General features: G+C 53.2%; 1 protein-coding gene across 1 annotated transcript in view; it reads left to right on the forward strand.

Moving 5' to 3' along the window:
- The first annotated feature begins 310 nt into the window (after window positions 1-310).
- Myo7a (myosin VIIA) overlaps window positions 311-22,008 on the forward strand; it is a 62,633-nt gene continuing 40,935 nt past the window's right edge. The window contains exons 1-12 of the mRNA XM_013014132.1: window positions 311-421; window positions 4,879-5,031; window positions 11,322-11,506; window positions 11,978-12,099; window positions 12,181-12,323; window positions 12,492-12,605; window positions 13,939-14,092; window positions 14,810-14,886; window positions 15,453-15,572; window positions 17,165-17,307; window positions 18,903-19,113; window positions 19,744-19,879. Coding sequence (XP_012869586.1) covers window positions 368-421; window positions 4,879-5,031; window positions 11,322-11,506; window positions 11,978-12,099; window positions 12,181-12,323; window positions 12,492-12,605; window positions 13,939-14,092; window positions 14,810-14,886; window positions 15,453-15,572; window positions 17,165-17,307; window positions 18,903-19,113; window positions 19,744-19,879 — 1,612 coding nt within the window. The 5' untranslated portion in view covers window positions 311-367. The remainder of the gene's footprint in view (window positions 422-4,878; window positions 5,032-11,321; window positions 11,507-11,977; window positions 12,100-12,180; window positions 12,324-12,491; window positions 12,606-13,938; window positions 14,093-14,809; window positions 14,887-15,452; window positions 15,573-17,164; window positions 17,308-18,902; window positions 19,114-19,743; window positions 19,880-22,008) is intronic.

Below are 22,008 nucleotides of genomic sequence, written 5' to 3' on the forward strand. Positions count from 1 at the left end.
GCCTGGAAGTGGGCTGTGGGCAGGCCTGGGTGGGAGGTGCCCTTGCGTGGCCAGCTCCACCATGCTGCTCACTGTGTACACAGCGGGGTTGATTGTGGCTCTCTGGAGGAGGAGCTCATGGCGTGGCCTCCATCCCCTACAGGTCTGGCACCCCTTGCAAGTGCCCGTCTCCCTTCTCTTTCGCTTCCTATTGCACATTGCTGCTGCTGCATCGTGTCTTTGCTGGAGCCTGGGCAGGGGTGGGGAGGGAGGGTGCTGGGCCTCTTCCTGCTTATCTACCCCCCACCCCCCGGCTTCTCACCCACAGGGAGACTATGTATGGCTGGACCTCAAGTCAGGACAGGAGTTCGATGTGCCCATCGGGGCCATGGTGAAGCTGTGTGACTCCGGGCAGATCCAAGTGGTGGACGATGAAGACAACGTGAGTAGCCCCTCCTCCATTGCTCTGCCTGGGGTCTGGGAACAGGTGAGCCAAGAGGTGACCAGGACAGGCCTCTAAGGGAGAGTCTGGAATAAGAATGCAGTGGGCCTGGCTAGGGGAGGGGGAAGAAGGCAGGAGTCCCAAGGCCAAGGACAAGATATCCAGTCCTCAGAGGCCAGCCCTCAGCACTGGCACAGACTGCAACCCCAGCTTTGTCTTTGGATACTTATTGCATCTGTGAAAGGCAGGGTGGACCACATTTGTTACCCCCTGGGGAAACAGGCATGGAGATGAGCCACCCAGCTAGTCACACAGCTAGTAAGTGACGTGGTGGGATTAGAACCTCAGTCTCTGGGCGTGAGTTTCCCTTTCAGCAGCCCCGTGGTAACTGTGGGACTCAGGCTCTGTTACCCATGCTGGTTCTCCACACACACACCCCCACTGCCCAGTGTGGGGACTAGAGGGCCACAGAGTGAGCCCCTAGGCTGGGCTGGCAGCACAGACAGCCCATGATCCTCCAGGAGCCCTGAGGACCAGGGACTGGAGCCTGCAGGCTTGAGTTTCACCTGGGTCATATTGCATGTCAGATGGTGTCCCGTAACTCTGTGTCACTGGATCCTCTAGGTCCCCTCGCACCCCGAGAGTGGGGGCTGCGGGAGGGGGAGGGTCATGGGTAGCTGGATAGTTGGGGGCGGGTAGGGAGGCTGCAGTTTTCCTCCGTGGCATTGAGCCCTGGGGCTTCCGGCTCCTTCTTTCCTGTCTCCTTCGGCCTACTCTATCTCTGTCCTCCCACAGACTTCTAGCAACTTGAGATTGGGGACCAGGAAGGTCACGTGGAAAGTCACATGTGGCTTCCGCAGAGCTCCCAGGAAAACCCTGCATGAATGGTCCCAGTGAGAAATGGGGCCAGGGTCCCACCGTTTCCAAGCCAGTCCCACTGCAGGTGGAGCCTCTTGCCCTTCCTGCTCCAAGTCCCACCTCAGGCCAGCCCAGTCCTACACAGTCCCAGTCCCTGGATTGTCAGCATTCCCCTCCCAGCCCCCACTTCTTTTCCTCTCCTGGGCTACACTTTGGCCCTTGCTGGAGGCGCTGGGCATGTGTGGACCTTGGCCTGTGGGCTCCCTGGGAGTCCTTTCAGGACTTTCTTTTCTCTTTCATTTCTCCCTCCCTCCCAAGCTACTATTGGGGCTTGAACTCAGGGCCTAGGTGCTATCCCTTAGATTTTTTTTTTCACTCAAAGCGCTTCCCAGGCTTACTGCTTGAGCCACACTCCACTTTCAACATTTTGGTGGTTAATTAGAGATAATAGACTCATCGACCTTCCTGCCCAGGCTGGCTTTGAGCTGAGACCCTCAGATTTCAGGCCTCTGAGTAGCTAAGATGATAGTTATGATCCACTGGTACCCAGCCTCTGTCTCTTTTTAAATTTGCATATATTAATTGTATAAAGGGATTTTATTGTGATATTTCCATGTGTATGATCGACTTTGGTCAAATTCACCCATTTGGTTGTTCTTACCCCACCTTTTAAACAATTTTTTTTTCCAGTCCTGGAGCTTGAACTTGGGGCCTGGGCACTGTCCCAGGCTAGCACTCTACCACTTGAGCCACAGTGCCACTTCTGGCTTTTTGTGTTTATGTGGTACTGAGGAATAGAATGCAGGACTTCATACGTGTTAAGCAAACACTCTACCACTAAGTTACGTTCCCAGCCTTTAAGCAAGTTTTGACAGGCTTCATTGTTGTGTTTTTGTACATGTGTATAAAGCAGTTCAATCATATTCTCTTCCCCACTTCATGCTCTGCTTTCACCTTTTCCTACTACTCCCCAAACACTCCATTTTTCATTTCTATCAGTAAAAAAACCCAACTAGATTCTGCATATGATAACATGTGATACTTATCTTTCTCAGTCCAGTTTATTTCACTTAACATGATTTCGAGTTCCATCTATTTTCATGCATATAACATGATTTCACTTGTGTGTCTGTCTGTTTGGGTGCATGTGTGTTCTGGGACTTAACTCAGGGCCAAGGCACGTCCCTGAGTTTTTTCATTCAAGGCTAACACTCTATCACTTGAACCACAGCTCAACTTCCAGCTTTTTGGTGTTTAATTGGAGATAAGAGTCTCACAGACTTTGCAGTCTAGGCTGGCTTTGGACCACAGTCCTCAGATTTCAGTCTCCTGAGTAGCTAGGATTAAATTTTTCATTCTTCTGTGTGGCTGAATAATACTCCATCATATATTGGTACCGCTATTTTTTAATCCATTCGTTGGCTCCCAGGCACCTGGCACATTTCCTAGCTTGACTGTTGTGAGCAGCACTGCTGTAAACATCGGTGTACAAATGTATTGACTGTATGAGACTCAGGAGTGCTGTCTCCACACCCCACCAGTCATTTTACTTCTGAGTGTGATTCATCAATCTGAAATGGGGTCTGACGTTCTCTGCTGTGGAGTGTTAGGAGCAAACAAGAACACACATTGAGTATGGATTCCCCAGCTCTAGCTGAGTACTTTCGAGGCCTCAGCACTGTACAGACAGGGCAGAGCAGGCCAGCCACAATGGGTGGTATTCCTGGATACTGTTCCCTCCTAACCACTCCCTCCTGTACTGCCCCTGTACTTCCAGTAGGAGGGGTACCGTTTGTCTTGTTTGTCTTGGAGACTCAGGAAGATAACATAACAGGGCAGAATCCCAGGCCTTGTAGAGGCTGAGCTGAACTGTCTCGGGGAGGAGCCCAGGAGGCAGGGGTAGGGGTAGGGGTGAGCAGGGAAGGCAGACATCCTGGCCAGCTGTTTCCTGGGTCTGGGACTCAGTCTGAGAGTGGGGGCAGGCAGAGGGAATTTTCCAGATGGAAGGAGGAATGTTCCACATGGCACTGGAAAGTCAGATTCCTTGACCTCATGGGTGGGCCACCTTGTGCCTCAGGGAGGATGTGGCCTGCATTCTAGGCTCCTGACAGGCGTTGCTGTGAGAGGCAGTGGGGAGGGGACTGGAATTGGGGTCTCTGCTGTCCTGTCCTGGTGCCTTGGAGCATCTGCGTGGGCCACCCTGCCCTAAGAGCCAGGGGCTAGGCCAGGGACCGATGGGATTCTGAACCACAGAGTGCCCACCTACCACTCTTTAGCCCTGTAGAGGATTGGATAGGCAGGACTGGGTGACCAGATGGGCCAGGGGTTCTGTGAGGGTGGGGTGGGGGATGGGATTGATGCCCGATCCCTGCCAGTCTCTTAAATCTGGTGATTGCAGAGCTGAGCTGGAGGAGGCCCTGGTGTGGGGAGGCAAAGTGCCTCAGCATGTCTGTAGGCTTGAACTGGGAGGTAGCAGTGAACCAAAGTCAGCCACCTGCCTGATTCCAGGCTCCTGGACCTTGCCATTTGGGAATGGGAGGGCTATGGAGCTCCACTAAGGCTGTGGTCACACCTGGGAGCACAGGTCAGACTCTTCCTTTTGGAAAAGTGAGAAGGTGCTGGAGATCCTGGGAGAGAGCGGGGAGGGCTGCTCCCAGATGCCCAGACCCCCAGGAAGCCCAAGCTTGTAAACTGAGGGAATCAGCTGCTGCAGCACACAGGTGTGGCCATCTGCCACCTGGCGGCCACAGGGAATATTGCAGGGGAGAATGAGGTTGCTGGTAAGGCAGGCTGAAACCTATTTCCATCTCGTGCCCATTTTTCATGCATTTCTCCAGGAAGCATTGTGAAATAAACCATATTTAGTCAGTCCCATCACCAACACTACTGTTCCATTCCTTCGATCATGACACACTACACCAGTCTTGAAGGCGCTGTTTCCACAGTCCTTGGAGGTGATTTTCTCTCCCTCATATTTTACACAGGTCGCTCTCTTTTTTTCCATTCATACTTCAGCCCAAATGCTGCCTCCTCCAAAGGGTGCTGATTGGGGGCTCAGCTTCTCCACCACACACACCTGTTGATTTGCTTGTGGCATTAGCCAGTGTTGTTGTTGTTATTATTTTGCTGGTCCTGGAACTTGAGCTCGGGGCCTAGGTGCTATCCCTGAGCTTCTCTTGCTCAAGAATAGCACTCTACCACTTGAGCCACAGCTCTACTTCTGGCTTTTTGGGTAGCTAATTGGAGATAAGAATCTCAAGGAATTTTCCTGCATGGGCTGGCTTTGAACCGAGATCCTTAGATCTCATCCTCCTGAGTAACTGGGATTATAGTCATGAACCGCTGGCATCTGGCCCAAAGTTACCAGAGTTTACCAGAGTCTGGATTTGAAGCCAAGCCCATCCGTCCTGCAAAGTGACCAAGAGGGAACTCTGATCCCCTAATGACAACCCTCAAGGTCCTGTCCCGCCCACCTCTGATGTTTGACCCAGGCAGATAGCGCAGCTACCTCCCCCAGCTCCTCCTCTGAGACGCCTCGCCATGCTGCATGCAGGCTGGCTGAGAGGCACCTGTTGACATTATGGGCTCTGCCTCCGCAGGAGCACTGGATCTCCCCACAGAATGCCATGCACATCAAGCCCATGCACCCCACCTCGGTCCACGGCGTGGAGGACATGATCCGCCTGGGGGACCTCAATGAGGCCGGCATCCTGCGTAATCTGCTCATTCGCTACCGGGACCACCTCATCTATGTGAGTACTGCCCACTGCCACTCTGCCTGCCCCCTGGGACTTGGCTGGGTCTGCAGCCACCCCAGAGAGGGCTTTCAGAGCTGCCGTGCTGAGGGTCTCTCTGGGCTGGGATATGGCAGTGGGTGCTCGAGGCCTCTCTGAACCTGTCAGGTCAGGAGCCGCTCTCTGCTGGGTTTAAGGGAGTCTGCCTAAGGAAATGGGTATGTTTAGGAAAAAGGTGGAGAAACTTCTCGAATCTCAGAGCAGTTAACCCTTTCCTTCATGGGGAGATGCAGAAGACAAAGCCTATTTTGCCCAGCAGAGATGATACTGAGGACGGGCTCTGAGGAGAACAGAACACGAGCCCTGGAGACCAATCACTTAGACTACTGGTTCTCATTTTGCAGAACGGGAAACTGAGGCTCCCACTAGGTTTTTCCAGGCCCAAAGGTGTATATACTATGCACACAGTGTACATACACTGTGTACTTCTGGCTCACCCCACTCAGGAGCTCAGGGGGAAGGATCCATGAATGTGGGGAGCAGGTGGGGCCTCCTGAGCCACCAGCTGGGTCCCCTTGGAGCTTTGCAGGGAGCCCTCAGCACCCACAAACTCTTTCTTTGTCCCTTGCTCAGAACTCCCCATTACTCAGAAGGGGCAGGACTTGAGGGTGCATCTGTAGACATGACTAGCACCCCTCAGCCAGGAAGTGGGACTAGATCTCTAGGCCAGGGCAGGGGACCTCACCGTCCTCTAGAAGAACCCCTTAGTGTCAGCTTCTTGTTCTTGGAAGCACTTTTCTTCCTCCTCTCCCTGGGGGTGGGGGGAGTGGCCACAGTTGGGTCATGGGGGGCAGTGTGGCCATCATCCAAGCCTGCACAGTGTGACAGGTTGTACTGCTGAAGGAGCCTGTTAGAGCTGCTGGTGGAGCTGCCACTCACTCCCTCATTGTCCCTGGGCTGAGGCCTGACCCCAGGGAGGAGCTGGGGAAGACAGGGATGCCCCCATCAGAGACCCAAAGATCCATGTCTTGGAAGCTGAGGCCTGTTGTGTGTGGTATAGGGATGTGGTAGGTGGGCGGCTCTTTGATGTGAAGGAGTGTTGGGCAGTAGCTAAAGCAAGGCAGCTGTGGTCAGGACACATGCGATGGGGGGGGGCATAAGGCTGTGTAGCTCAGCAAGTTGTGCTTTACTGAGGGAGTAGGGGACAGTAAGTAGCTTTGTTAGAGATCAGCCTGGATCAGGTCCCTGACACAGGCTAAGTTTATAGACTCTCAGACTCAGCCTGTTTAGGTGTGTTCCCACTTGTCCTGACATCTTCTTGTGGGTGGGGGTGGGCCCTGTGGGAGGAAGAGGAGGAGCTGAGCTGAGGGCCCGAGCCCCTTCCTGTTGGGGGCTGCAGGCCAGGAATTCAAGCCATGGCCTCTGAAAGAGACCAAATCAGATGTCCCTGGGCCTGAGACTCATGGAGTCCATGTGTCTGTGGAGGTCTGGGGTCTGTTTCGTGGAGTCCCAGGTTCTTGTGACTTGGTGGGTAAGGATTAGAGCAAGACTTTGGCAAAATATCCAGGGCCATCATCTTGTCCAGAAAACCACACCTGTCCCTAACCATGGCAACATCCACTTCAGGATTGAGTTACCTGAGCTCAGCCCCATCACCCCAGATTTCCTCCGGTTACCTCTATGGCTTCTAGCCTTGAGCTGACTGGACACTGTCCCTGATGGCCCCAGGAGCCGCCTACTCTGAGCTGGCCTGTCCCCAGAGGTGGGGAGAGCACCTTACAGATCCACTCTGTGGCTCCATATCAGCCCTGACACCCTGGAATGTGGAGGGTCCTAAGAAGACCCCAGTAAGCCTTTGCCAGGTGACCCAGGGCCAGACAGTGGGGACCTAGGATTCTCAGTGTTGAGAAGAGCCTGGAGCCCTTTGCGGATGTCTGTGGTCCATTCTTGCCTTGGCTTGCCATGGGCACAATGGGTGCCTGTGTGGGGAGGGCAGCCTGTGACAGGGCTGTGACCCAGGGCACATTCTCTTGGTCTCCACAGCCTGCCAGCCTCCAAGGGAGGAGTCCTTGGAGTGGCCAGCCTGGGGCTTCCTGGGGGAGGGGAGCCACAGATAGTATTGATTCTCATCACAGCCCTCTGGCCTTATGGAAGCCCAGATCCCTGCCTCAGGCACCACCACGTGTGTCATGTCCTAGGCTCCCACAGAGCAGGTTTCCTGGCTGGAGATGTGAGAGGAGGGCTCTGATGGGCAAGTGGGCATTAGCCCTTTGTGGTCCTGGATGGGCTCAGGGCTATTCCAAGACTGCAGAGGACCAATGGGCACAGAGGCCCAGAGAGTCTGAGTCTGCTGGTAGAGGCCAGGCCTCCTGTTCTCCTTCCAGTCTCCAGCTGCCATCTGGAGGTGCATTCCTGGGGCTGGGGGAGCCCAGGTGGAGACACACCAGCACTGAGGCTGTGGTACCAAGGCCCCTCCTCAGCCCACACCCAGTTATCTAATGAGTTCCTTGGCCAGGACCCCAGCTTCTGGGTGGCTCAGCATTCCCATTGGGCCAGGAGGAACATAACCCTGCTTTCAGGGATTTTCTGAGGATTGGGGTCCACAGAGAGGAGCTGCGTGTGGAGTCTTGCCCATGGGGTCTTCCTGGTCATCCCCATTGCTGGGGAGGGTCCTCTCAGAGGACAGAGGTCTTGTGTATGTGGGCGTACACATACATGCACACATGCATACATGCTTGAACTTAGCGTGGGTGCTGTCCTTAAACTTTCTTGTTCAAGGCTAGCCCTAGGAGTAACTTGAGCCACAGCTTCACTTTTTTTGTTTTGTTTGTTTGTTTTTGTGGTTAATTGGAGATAAGACTCTCACAGACTTTCCTGCCTGGGCTAGCTTTGAACTGCAATCCTTAGATCTCAGCTTCTTCGGTAGCTAGGATTACAGGCGTGAGCCACTGGTGCCCTGAAAGAGTTCTCTTTTTTAAGAAATATTTTTAAGCAAGTGTGCATTATATAGTTAGAAAGTTGTTCTGACCAGGAGAAAACCCACTGCTGTGGAACTTCAGAGGGATTCTGCACCCACACTTTTCCTTGTACACAGATGGTCGCATCGTTGTTACACTCTTGGGTGCCTTTTCTACTACCACACCCTGGGTCAGGCTTCTGTGGCCTGGTGGTTAGTGTTATTTCAGGGCACCGGCAGGCTGTCATCTGGCTTCCTTCCCCACTAGTTTCTCAGGACTGCAGTTAATGCTGTCCCCTCAGCCCTTTAATATAGTCAATCAGTTACTCAACAAACACTGCTCAGCATCCTGTGTGCTGGAGGATAGAGGTCTTGAAGCAGAACCATGCGGGAGTCAGGAAATGGCCTGGAGGGCCTAGGTGGGATGTTCTGGGTCCCACAGGATGTTTCCACTTCCTGGAGGAGCCATGCCAGCAAGGCTCTGAAGATGGGTGAGAAGGAATTTGCTGGGTGAAGGGACGCAAGCAGCACGTGCACTGTCTGACATGGTGGAGGAAGCGTGGGGCTCTGCGCTGGAGGTTTAATGTGAAAGAACCCCCTGGCTCTGGGGTGGGGGGTAGCAGGGGCCAGGCTTGGGGACATGATGCACATGTTGTCCTTAAGTTGTGGGACACTGTAGGCTGGTTTCTAACAGAGGACAATATGGTCAAGACTTTTTTCTTTTGCCAGTATTGGGGCTTGAATTCATGGCCATGAACTTTTGGTTGGCTTTTTATGTGTATGTGTGCCAGTGCTGGGGCTTGAACTCAATGTCTAGGTGCTGTCCCTGAGCTTTTGGTGCTCAAAGCTAGTGCTCTGCCACTTGAGCCACAGCCCCACTTCTGGCTTTGAGTTTTTTTTTTAATGTTATTATAAAGGTGATAAGGTGAGGTAATGAGTACATTTCTTTTTGGATAATGTCACCCCATCCCTTGATCTCTCCCATTTTCCCTCTCTACTTCTGGCTTTTGGGTGTTTAATTGAAGATAAGAGACTCATGGACTTCCCTGCCCAGGCTATCTTCAAACTGTGATCTTCAGGTCTCAGCCTCCTCAGTAGCTATGATTACAGGCATGAGCCACCAGTGCCTAGCTACTTGCTTGGATTTTTTTTTTTTTACTCAAGACTGGTGTTCTATATTTGAGCCACACCTTCAGTTCTGGTTTTGTTCTGTTTTCTTTTTTTCTCATAAATTAGAGGCAAAAGTGTCACAAACTTTCCTGCTCAGGCTGGCTTCAAGCCTTGATCCTCAGATCTCAGCCTTCTGAGCAGCTAAGATCACAGACATGAGCCACCAGTGCTCTGCAAGGTCAAGCCTGAGTTGCTGTGGGTGGAGGAAAATCATGAGTGGAAGGATGTTCAGCCCCACCCTGGAAGATTACTTAAGGTTCTCAGCATGCTCATGTCCCTTCCTACCGCTATCCCTGCCCTGAACTTGGTCACTGAGTCTCTCAGGGTCACTGTCTGTCTGGCTCATTAGTCTGAGATGATGACTGTCATTTGTCCTCCACGCTGTCTCTGTGACCTTTCTCCAGCAGGCCTCCCAAATGTCATGTCCTTTCATACATCCATGCCCACTGGAGACCCCTCAGCTCACCACCTCCCTCTCTCAGGGCATCTGCAGTCTGTCTGAGCTCCCGAGGGCCACCTCCCCATGGGGCTCCCTAAAAAGGCTGGTGAATAAACAGTGTGCAGGCAGCCTGCTGCCCTGTGGTGTTGCTAGGTTAGAGATGAGTATCACCATCTTAGACAAGTGTTAAAAAGAATGAAACAGCCAGACGCCCATGACTCTTGCCTATAATCCTAGCTACTCAAGATGCTGAGAGATGAGGATTGAGGTTCGAAGCCAACCTGGGCAGGAAAGTCCATAAAATTCTGATCTCCAATAAACCACCAGAAAACTGGAAGTGGCAATGTGGCTCAAGAGTGGTACAGCACTAGCCTTGAGTAAAAAGTGCTCAGGGACAGCACCCAGACGGATAAAAAAAAAAGAAGAAAGGAAAGAAGGAAGGGAGGGAGGGAGGGAGGGAGGGAGGTAAAGAAGGAGGGAGGGAGGGAAGAAGCGAAGAGCCTGGTGCAGTGGCTCACACCTGTCATCTTAGTTACTTAGGAGGTTGAAATTAGGACTGAAGTTGGAGGCTAGGCAAAAATGTGCAAGAGTCTATCTCAACCAATAGAGCTGTGCATAGTGGTTCTCATCTGTCAACACAGCTCTGGGGGAGGTATACATTGGAGGATTGTGGCCCAGGCAAAGAGGGAGACTGTATTTGAAGAATAGCTAAAGCAAGCCGGGCACCGGTGGCTCACATGCATGAGATTCTAATCTCCAATTAACCACCAGAAAAATCAGAAGTGATGCTGTGGCTCAAGTGGTAGAGTGCTCACTTTGAGCTCAGGGACAGTGCCAAGGCCCAGAGTTCAAGCCCCATGACTGACAAAACAAATAGCTAAAGCAATAAAAGGCTCATGGTGTGGTTCAAGTGCTGGGGCTCCCAGCTACAAGACAGATAACTTTCAAAACTGAGGACAGTGGCCAAGGGGGTCCTGAGCTAATTATCCCAGCCCTCAGCCAGATGGATGGTATTGCTCACGGGGATCCTGATCACCCAATTTTCCACTGACCAGCCTCTTTTTCTCTGCTCTGGCACTTTGTATCCTCAGACCAACTGTGGAGGGCGGGTGAGTGAGGCTTCTAGGCTATTGGCTTGGCCTGGCTGTTCCCCTCAGCCTCCTTCCTTTCTCTCCCTGCGGAGGCTCACAACGGAGGAGGCTGCTTACTGGGAAGGGAGCATCTTGGGCTCCACAAGGGTGTCTACCTGCCTCAGGGTGTCCAAAACTAAGCTAGGCTTGCTGCTGCCTCTTGGCCCTAGTGCTGAGTCTCTTGTCTCTGCCCGAAGCTGCTTTGCCTCTGGTTCGGGCCTTTTCCTGGCATGTGGTGCCCAGCCTCCCTTCCCCTGCATGGCCACTCCGGGCTGAGTTGCTCTGCATGGTGGCAGCAGCTGGGGGTTAGGGGTGGGGAGTCCTGGGATAAGGAATGGGGACAGGCAAGACCATCACCTCCCTGTGTAGCCACATCTATCTTTGGTCTCTCCAGACCTCAAATGTCAATACACCCATCACCGATGGCAGGCTAGGCCTGCCTGACCTTTGCAAGCTGGAGGGAGGAAGGAAGAGTAACTCCTGTAACTGCATTCCCTGCTCTGAGCCATGGAGTGGGCGTGACCTCCCATTGCATGGGTGGGGCCTCCTGCAGAGTGGGCGTGGCATCCTATGCACATGAACATAGTGAGGCCCTTGTCTTTGGTACCCACAGACATACACGGGCTCCATCCTAGTTGCTGTGAACCCGTACCAGCTGCTTTCCATCTACTCGTCAGAGCATATCCGCCAGTATACCAACAAGAAAATCGGGGAGATGCCCCCCCACATCTTTGCCATCGCTGACAACTGCTACTTCAACATGAAGCGCAACAACCGGGACCAGTGCTGTATCATCAGGTGTGGGGGGGCTGGCACCTGCCAGTACCACTAGACATGGCTCCACTGTACCAAGTGCCATGGAGCTCCCAGCAACCCTGCTCTGTGTGGTAACATAGAGAATCACCTCCCCTTTCCCATCTCTTATATCTCTCTTAATACTGCCAAAGCTTGGGCTGGCTTTTGAGGCTGGCCTTGTTAACTGAAGCCTCCCATTAAGTGCTGGTCGATTGAAATCTCAGGTTGCTGTTTTGTCTTGGGCAGAGGGTAAGAGGCCAAAAGCTTTGATTGCACATCTAATACATGCCACGCTCTATGGTAAGTTTGGAGGAGTGTGTTTGTGTGTGTGTGTGTGTGTGTGTGCGTACGCGCGCACGTGAAATTACCTGTGGGTATGGCAGAGCCCTGAGCTCCTGAGGATGCAGACCGTATTGCAGACAAGGAGTTGATGGGACAGCGTGAGCTGAGCCCCATCCTCTTGTCCATCCACAGCGGAGAGTCAGGAGCGGGGAAGACGGAGAGCACAAAGCTGATCCTGCAGTTCCTGGCCGCCATCAGTGGGCAGCACTCATGGATCGAACAGCAGGTCCTGGAGGCCACCCCAATCCTGGAAGGTAGGCTCAGGTTCTGAGGACAGGCTGGCATTGGGCCTGGGCTGGCCTTCGCCATGACCTCTATCCCCCTAACCCCTGCAGCATTCGGCAATGCTAAGACCATCCGCAACGACAATTCCAGCCGCTTCGGGAAATACATTGACATCCACTTCAACAAACGGGGTGCCATTGAAGGGGCCAAGATCCAGCAATACCTGCTGGAGAAGTCTCGAGTCTGTCGTCAGGTAGGTGTGAGTCTTGGTTTTGGGGTGGGGGCACACGCAGGGAAGACCACCACACCTTGGGTTTGGTCTTGCTGTCTCTTTGGCCCAAGCAGCCCTCACCTCTTTGTGAGGGCCTACTGTGTCCTCCTCCTGGGCTTGTGCTCTGGCCCACACCTTGTCTCCCTTCAGGCCCCCGATGAGAGGAACTACCATGTGTTTTACTGCATGCTGGAGGGCATGAGCGAGGAGCAGAAGAAGAAGCTGGGCCTGGGCCAGGCTGCTGACTACAACTACTTGGCCATGGTGAGGCTTGGGATGGGGTAGGGGTCATCCAGCTCTGTGCAGTCCTGCAGCTCCAAGCCTCTCCAACATGGCCTGCTCCACTTGAGCTTGGTGGGTGAGAACATTCCCACACACCTTCCCTGGCCCCTGCCCTGTCCAGCCCAGCCAGAGGCCTGACTCCACCAGGCACACATCTGCTCCCTTACTGCTAGTGAATTCTCAGCACAGAGATTTCTTTTTTTCCCCATGCTTGTCCTGGGACTTGAATTCAGGCCCTCCCATTTGAGCCACAGCTCCATTTATATTTTTTGCTAATTAATTGCAGACTCTTGAACTTTCCTCCCTGGGCTGGCTTTGAAGGGAGATCTTCTATTATCAACCTTCTGAGGAGCTAGGCATGAGCCACTGGGTTCCTAGCTACAGAAACATTTCTTTTCCCTTTCTTTCCTTCCTTCCTTCCTTCCTTCCTTCTTTCTTTCTTTCTTTCTTTCTTTCTTTCTTTCTTTCTTTCTTTCTTTCTTTCTCTGTCTCTTTCTTTCTCTCTCTTTCTTCCTTCCTTCTTCTTTCTTTCTTTTTTTGGGTCCAGTCGTGGGGCCTGAACTCTGGGCTTGGGCGCTGTCCCTCAGCTCTTCAGCTCAAGGCTAGCACTCTACCACTTGAGCCACGGCGCCACTTCCAGCTTTTTTCTTATGTGGTGCTGAGGAATCGAACCCAGGGCCTCGAGCATGCAAGGCAAGTGCTCTACCACTGAGCCACCTTCCCAGCCTCTCTTTCTTTCTTTCCTTCTTTCTTTCATCAGTCATGGGGCTTGAACTCTGGGCCTGGGTGCTGTCCCTCAGCTCTTCAGCTCAAGGCTAACACTGTACCACTTGAGCCACAGTGCCACTGATGGTGCTATCCCTCAGCTCTTCAGGTGGGTGGTGTGGGTGACAGGCCTTCCTGGATACTCCCTTACTGGCTGGCATGCTTAGACTTATAACACAGCGTGAGCTAAACCCTCGTCTGCCATCCCCTCCTCCATGCACTTGAAGCTGTGCCTGGCAAAGGGTCAATGCCTTGAGAGTGGGCAGCCCCCAGGGTGCAGGAGCATGGTGCAGCCTTGGTGCTGTGATTGCCAGGTGGGTGGCGGGGGAGGCCTGGCATTGATGGCCTTGATGGCCCAGCTCCTCTTCTCACATGCAGGAAAAAGGGTATGTAGGCCCCGGGTATGGGAAGCAAGAGATTTTTAGATACCTCTGGCCTGGAGCTCAAGGGTAGCCTGAGAGATGGCACCTGTGGCTCAGGTGCCATCTCTTGGGCTCCCCTGGCCTCCTTGATGACCTCCCAGTCCCCACTCTTCTGTCCTGCCTCCCAGGGGAACTGCATAACCTGCGAGGGCCGGGTAGACAGCCAGGAGTATGCCAGTATCCGCTCGGCCATGAAGGTGCTCATGTTCACGGACACGGAGAACTGGGAGATCTCGAAGCTCCTGGCAGCCATCCTGCACATGGGCAACTTGCAGTATGAGGGTGAGAGATGAGGCATATTGGGAGTTGCGTGGGGCCCTATAAGACCCACCTCTTCTAAGATCACCTGTCTTAAAAAGAGGGCAATTCTTTGAAGTAATTCATCCTAAGGTGTGAGTGGCCACATAGCCATCTGAAAGGAAACAGGTCAAGAAAGGGACTATGCTTACTTGTGTGACATTACCATCCACCAGGATGAGGAGCAGTCTTCTGAGGCCAGCACTGGCTTCTACCTCCTTTGAGCCCCAGAATGAGGTCTTAAGTAGGAGAAGGACATTTGGGAAATTCTCTCAATAAGAGATCCCAGCACTCAAGAAAGCACCATCTTAAAAGACTTCAGGATGCCCTGGACAGAAGAAGGAGGTTGTACAAAAGTCCCTAGGCCCCGAGAGAGTGGGGCACATCTGGGGAAGACCAGTTCACAAAGCCCGTCTCAGAGGAGCAAGGGCTGCTGCCAAGAGCTCTGGGAGTCTGAGGCAAAGAGTGAGGGACAGGGGCAGCTGCCAGGGAGTGTGTGCAGCTTTAGACTACAGACATGGCCTCAGGCACTGGCATAAGAGTCCCATAGGCTCTCATGAGAACATGAAGTAGACATCTGTTGATGTGGAAAATCAGTGGCCGACACCTTCGGTGGGGGTGGGCAGGTGGCCTGGTCCTCCCATGACTGCCTGGGCTCCCTCCCTCACCTCTCCCCTGACCTCTCATCCTTGCTGCCGGCAGCCCGTACATTTGAAAACCTAGATGCCTGCGAGGTCCTCTTCTCCCCATCGCTAGCCACTGCCGCGTCCCTGCTCGAGGTCAGTGCTGGCTTTCTGTCCTTACCCCTGCATCTGTCCCTCCAAGATGGTTCTGGCATGTGGGGACCAGGCTACTGGGAGCCCCCTGGGAGAGAGGATTACATGTGGGCTCAGCGCTGTTCCATACAAGCAAAACCCCAAGGGCGAGGCTGGGGCCCACTGGCCTTGGTTGTCTAGTTGCGCCTGGGGCGGCCTGGGCTGGGCTTGGGGCCTTGGGTGAGTTATTTCTTGCCCTCATAGCCTGTCTACACATCTGATTGATAGAGGGCACAATGTCCATGGGTCAGGTCACTGAGTCTATCAGTCTCTTCGCAAATGCCCACTGGGCTATAACCAGGGTTGGAGAGAAGTTGGGGCCAGTCCTGGTATGGTGCTGGTAGAACCAGGAGGGTTGTCTGGAAAAATGCTTGTCCCAGGCAGCCCCGCCCCCCCTCACCCCAGGGGCTTCTGACATTGCGGGGGGCGTTGGGCTGGGGGAGGATGGTATTTTCAGTGGAGCTGGAGGATGTGCCCCAAGCCAGGCAGGGTTGGAGTGGGCAAACTACCTACCAGAGTATCTGCACCAGGTGAATCCTCCAGACCTAATGAGCTGCCTGACTAGCCGCACCCTCATCACCCGTGGGGAGACAGTGTCCACTCCGCTCAGCCGGGAGCAGGCGCTGGACGTGCGCGATGCCTTCGTCAAGGTAGGAAGATGTAAAGTGGCTGCCTGCTCTCTGCCTTTGGGAGTTAGGTGATCCCAGAACTGGGCCTTATGCCAGCCTGCATTGGACTGGAGTGCAGCAGCGTCACCTAGCTGTCTATGTGGTCTGGGCTCCATCTGCCCTCCTCAGAGCCCCGTGTATGCACCTATCCCACAAGGGCCAGTACTGAGTTCCTCAGGGTCAGTACTGAGTTCCTCAGGGCCCTGCCCTGCTCTGTTCCCCCAGCTCTCAACTTGGCCTACTTAGTGTGCCTCTGTTCCCAGCCAAGGACCCTTTTGGGTCTCTCTGCAGAAGAAGGGGCCAGCGTGGGCAGGAGTCCAGCGCCCTCTCTCTGTCCCTTTGCTACTCACCACCCCCTGTATCAGCCTGTGCTGGATTCTAGGCTGTGGAACTCTTCAGAGCTGCTGGGAAGACAGAGACTGAGGAGGGAGCCCAAAGGTTGTTTCTTCCTCACCTGTAGCACCAGCGAAGGCTCTCAGACCGGCTAATGCCTGAGCAGGGGTCTTATTTATTTATATAGATTTTGACATCTTTATTGAACGTGCCAAAAATGGAGATAGTATTATTATTATTATTTTTTTGGTCGGTCGTGGGGCCTGAACTCTGGGCCTGGGCGCTGTCCCTCAGCTCTTCAGCTCAAGGCAAGCGCTCTACCACTTGAGCTACAACGCCACTTCCGGTTTTCTGGTGGTTTATTGGAGATAGGAGTCTCACGGTCTCTCCTGCCCGGCTTTGAACCCCGATCCTCATATCTCAGCCTCCTGAGTAGCTAGGATTACAGGCGTGAGCCACCAGCCCCCGGCTTGGAGATAGTATTATTAATTTTGTCAGTGGTACTAAGGTTAGGACTCATTCTCTCACTCGCAAGGCAAGTGCTCTAACCACTGAGCTACATCTCCAGCCTTACTTTCTGCTGGTTATTTTTGCAATAGATAGGGTCTTGCTTCCTGCTTGAAGTGTGCCTGAAGGTGATACTCCTGTGTTGGGCCTCCTGAGAGCTAGGATAGCATCTGCCCACAGCCACATTTAGCTGTTCATTGAGCAGGGGTCTTGTGGGCTTCTGCTCAGGCTGGCTTTGAACCATGATCCCAAAGATTTTAGCTGGGATTCCAGATATGAGTCACCATTGACTGGTTCCTATTATATATATTTTTGTTGTTTTTTTTTTTTGGTCGGCCGTGGGGCTTGAACTCTGGGCCTTGGCGCTGTCCCTCAGCTCTTCAGCTCAAGACTAGCACTTTACCACTTGAGCCACAGCGCCACTTCCGGCTTTTTTTCTTTTTGCTTATGTGGTGCTGAGGAATCGAACCCAGGGCCTCAGGCATGCAATACAAGCGCTCTACCACTGAGCCACCTTCCCAGCCCTGTTGATGTTTTCTTAATCGCCGGCTAGGTTTTGCACATGTGTCGTTGAGCACGCTTTGAAGTAGATAGGAATTGTTGGAGCAGGAGCAGGCAGTGGGAAAGCGTGTGTTCTGCAGCGTGGTGTCCCTTAGATGGGTAGGAGCCAGCATGAAGGCTGTCGGAGCCCAGTCTGTCCCCGAAGGCCCTGTGGCTGATCAGTCACCTTTCAGGGCATCTATGGACGGCTCTTTGTGTGGATCGTGGACAAGATCAATGCGGCGATTTACAAGCCTCCCTCCCAGGAAGTGAAGAACTCCCGCCGGTCCATCGGCCTTCTGGACATCTTTGGGTTTGAGAATTTTGCTGTGAACAGGTACCATCTGGGCACTGCTTGGTGGAAATGTCACCTCTCACCTTTTAAGCCACATGGATCTGGCTCCAAGCACACTCACTCTGCCTGGCTGATGCCAATTTGGCTTTAGACAGCCTGGAGGTCCCCATCTATGTCCTTCCCTCCCACCAGGGTCAGCTGAGACCTGCTCAGGGGTGTGTGTGTATGTGTGTGTGTGTGTGTGTGTTTATGTGTCTGTGTATGTGTGTATGTCTGTGTGTCTGTCTGTCTGTGTGTGTGTGTGTGTCTGTGTGTGTGTGTCTGTGTGTGTGTGTCTGTGTGCTGTGTGTCTGTCTGTCTGTGTGTGTGTGTGTCTGTGTGTGTGTGTCTGTGTGTGTGTGTCTGTGTGTGTGTGTGTGTCTGTGTGTGTGTCTGTGTGTGTGTCTGTGTGTGTCTGTGTGTGTGTCTGTGTCTCTGTGTGTGTGTGTCTGTGTCTGTGTGTGTGTCTGTGTGTGTATGTGTCTGTGTATGTGTATGTGTGTATGTCTGTGTGTGTGTCTGTGTGTGTGTGTCTGTGTGTGTGTCTGTGTCTCTGTGTGTGTGTGTCTGTGTCTGTGTGTGTGTCTGTGTGTGTATGTGTCTGTGTATGTGTGTCTGTGTGTGTCTGTGTCTCTGTGTCTGTGTGTGTGTCTGTGTCTCTGTGTGTGTGTGTCTGTGTCTGTGTGTGTGTCTGTGTGTGTGTATGTGTCTGTGTCTGTGTGTGTGTGTATGTCTGTGTGTGTGTGTCTGTGTGTGTGTGTGTCTGTGTGTGTGTGTCTGTGTGTGTGTGTCTGTGTGTGTGTGTCTGTGTGTGTGTATGTGTGTGTGTGCACGTGCATGTGTACACACGTGCATGTGCGCATGCATGTGGAAGCCTTCATACCATCTGGGACCCTTGGGGAGTACCTCTGGTGTCTAGGTTCTGTGGCCACAGTTGCTGTGCCCAATGTTCCCAAGCTACAGGGCACCTTGAAACAGTAGAGGCCTGGATCGGTCTCAAGTGCTAATTCCTGGGCCCTCCTCTCCCCTCCCCCACCACCCCCACCTCCAATCTTTGAGGGCCATCTGATAGAGCCTAGCCATGTCTGGTCCACTAACTGACTCCAGGCAAGTCACAGCAGTTTCTTAATCTGTGGATGACATAGGACACCCCCCCTACCTCCACCAAACCATCCTACACTGAAATTCAAGGCTATGTCTATATCTCAGCTGGTCAGCATTCGGGGCTCTGCTGGCCACGTCACGTCAGCCCTCTCCCTCAGCAACACACTGGTATCTCTCTCTGGTTCACCTCCTCAGTGTCTTGACTCCTCCCTTCCCTAGTGCCCCCTGGTCCTCCCCGTGGGGCCTGAGCTCTGGCTTGTAGCCCACCCTTCCTCTGACTTCTTGGGTAAGTTTCCCTTGACTAGGGCTCTACATCCAGCCCCATTAGAAGGACTGGACTTGACAGTCCTACCCAGCTGATTCCCCCCCCGGCCAAAGTCACACTGCAGATTGCAGATGGAGGCCAGGCCAGGCATGCTCAGTGGGGCAGGGGTCTGAATGAACCACCTCTCCCCGGCCCCACACCCCGCGATTCCCTGCCTCCCACCCCCCAGCTTTGAGCAGCTCTGCATCAACTTCGCCAATGAGCACCTGCAGCAGTTCTTTGTGCGACACGTGTTCAAGCTGGAGCAGGAGGAGTACGACCTGGAGAGCATCGACTGGCTGCACATTGAGTTCACTGACAACCAGGATGCCCTGGACATGATCGCCAACAGGCCCATGAACATCATCTCCCTCATCGACGAGGAGAGCAAGTTCCCCAAGGTGGACACAAAGGGGGCAGGCACTGAGCAGCATGCTGGGTCCCTTCCCTACTCAGAGCCTCAGCTTCCCCTCCTGCCCCCACCCTAAATGTAGGAATGATGGCACACATCTTTCAGGGTGCTCTGGGCCAGCTCTAGGATACTCATGGGGCACATGAGATCACCTACAGTCCATGGGGTCCTGTACCCAATGCCCATCTAAGCCCACAGTGTGGTGCAGAGTATATGCTCAAGAAACAGAATATCCTAGAGTGGAATTGGGGAGCGAGAGATAGCAGTGGTAATCTTGTGATGAGGTCTTCCTGTGTTGCCCAGGTTGGCCTTGAACTCCTCCTGCCTTAGCCTTCCAAATAGCTGGAACTACAGGCATGTGTCATCATGCCTGGCTATTCTTGGGACTTTGATCATGAAATAGATGCTCTAGACTGGAATGTGTCCTCCAGACTGTGCAAGTCCACTTTATCCATTTAGCAAATGGGAAACTGAGGACCCAGCTCCTGTGGAAGGGGTGGTGCGGGGGGCAGGCGGGAGGCTCTTGAGAAAGGTCAAGGAGGGGTGCAAAGACCTGGGCAGAGGGGCAGCAGGGCTGGGAGAGGAAGGGCAGTCATCAGCAGCCCCTCTGCTCCTTCAGGGCACTGACACCACCATGCTGAATAAACTGAACTCTCAGCACAAACTCAACCCCAACTATGTGCCCCCCAAGAACAGCCACGAGACCCAGTTTGGCATCAACCATTTTGCGGGCATTGTCTACTATGAGACCCAAGGTACTGGCAGGACAATGGGTGGCTGTCCACTGTGTCCCATCCTTCCCTGCCCTCCGGCCCAGAAAACACCACAGGGCCTGGGGACAGAGCGGGAGGCACAGGGGCCTGGGGAAATGTGGGGCTCATGCTCTCCATTGCTTTTACATAGAGAGAGCGAGAGTGTGTGTGTGTGTGTGTGTGTGTGAGTCATATTTGAGAGCAAGTGTTCTACTACTTGAGCTTAAAGAATACATTTTTCACTGTGGTAAATCATACCTGTATGACATTTTACATTTTAAGTGTACCCTTGAGTGGCACTAAGTACATTTACAGGTTTGGTCAATGATCACCACCTCCTCCAAAGCCTTTTGTCATAGGCGATAGGAGATCTGCAAGGTCATCAATAACTCTCACCCTCCCCCAGCCTCAGCCTGTCAGCTCTATCCTGCTTTGTCTCTGTGAGTGTGGTCATTCTAGGTACCTCCTTTAAGTGGGATCCAATGGTGTGTGTCCTTTTGTGTTCCATTTCACTTTGCATTGTGTCTTCAAGGCTCATCCATGTCATAGTGTGGGCAAACTGCCTTCATTTTCAGAGCGGAATAATACTCTGCCATGGTTTATGTGCTGTTAGTGACACTTGGGCTGTTTGCCCCCTTTGTTCAGTGTGACAAGGGCTGCTGTGAAGAGTGGACAGAATCTGTAGGAGTTCTGCTTTCTGTCCTTTTGAGGGGCTCAATGCTCCGTGTACATATGAGGAAACAGGTTCGTGTTCTTACACAACTTGACACAACTTAGATGCAAGGCTGATCCTGGAAACAGCTCTATTACCCACCTGGCTCTCCAGCAATGAGCTAGGCCAAGTACAAGTGGTGAAGATTCCTTCCCCTTCCTTCCTTCTTCCTTGAGACAGAGTCTGTATGTAACGCAGGAGCCCTTTGGTCTTGTGATCCTTCTGCCTCTTCTTCCTGAGAGCTTGGATTACAGGTTGTGTAGCATTATACCTGTCCCACTTGGAATGCTCACAGCCTACAGAAGGCCTTGCTGATTCTCCCTTACCCTGGGATGAAGGGATGGCCTCAAGTGAGCATCTGTGCAGATGTAATCCATTGGGCTGCTGCTGATCAGACTCCAGGTTGCTACTCAGGGTTAAGGCCAATGTCATTCATAACAGGAAAGCTAGGAGCCACCAGGGCTGAAACTCCTTGTGAATTGTCCCGGGAGTCAGAAGTGTGTCAGGAAGCACTGTTACTGTGCTGGGTGTCATTGTTCCTCTCTCACAGATGAGGACACTGAGCCCCAGAAAGAGGACTGTCCTAGGCTCATGTAGTGAGGCTGGCCCACGGCTCTAATGAGAGCCCTGTCACTCTGTCACCACCCCAAAGCAGTTCTATGAGGCTCGCGCCCCTTCCCTCATCAGGCATGTCTCAGACATGGTCATCTATCAATGGCAGTCAAGCCCTGCCTCCCCACAGCACTATGGCCCCTTGGGCATCTCTAGTCTGAGGTCACCCTTCTCCTGGGCCAACCCTAATAGAAGCTTGTTAACGAATTTGGGTCTCTAGTCCTTGGAATGGCAGCTGTAACAAGGTTGTGTGGTGCAGGGGGCCACCCTGGACTGGCATCAGGGTCCTGGGCTTGGGGCTTAGTCTCCCCATGTCTGTTGTGTGGCATGGGGCCACTCTCTAGCTTCTCTGAACATCTGTTTCCCTCATAGAATAGGAAAGAGCCCCTGCCCACTCTCCTATAGGGGGCCGAGGGTGCTGTGTAAATCATGATGTCCTGTCCAGCCTGGAGGGGGTAGTGAAGTTGTTCCTTACTGCTGGCCTGTGCCAGGCCAATGTGTGTTCTCTCCAGGGGACATGCTTGCTTAGCCTGAGCTTTGATGTCTTAATTCAAAGCCACCTCTGGTGGCTTGGGATGGTTCAGTCATTCCAGTTCACAGTCTGGAGACTGAGAAGCCCCCCTCCCCCTCTCCCCCCTCCTTTCTCCCTGTCCCCGCCTTGGACAGGCCTGGCAGAGGCCTGTGTAGCTGGCAAGAAAGCCCCTCCTTGTTTCTGGGCCCTTGGGAAAGATACTATCTTCTCCTGGCCCCAGTGTCCCATACTGGGACACAGATAAGGTGAACATGGAAGGTCTTCGTGGCTCAGGTA

This window comes from Dipodomys ordii, unplaced genomic scaffold, assembly GCF_000151885.1.
Source record: "Dipodomys ordii isolate 6190 unplaced genomic scaffold, Dord_2.0 Scaffold22, whole genome shotgun sequence".
Classification (NCBI taxonomy): domain Eukaryota; kingdom Metazoa; phylum Chordata; class Mammalia; order Rodentia; family Heteromyidae; genus Dipodomys; species Dipodomys ordii.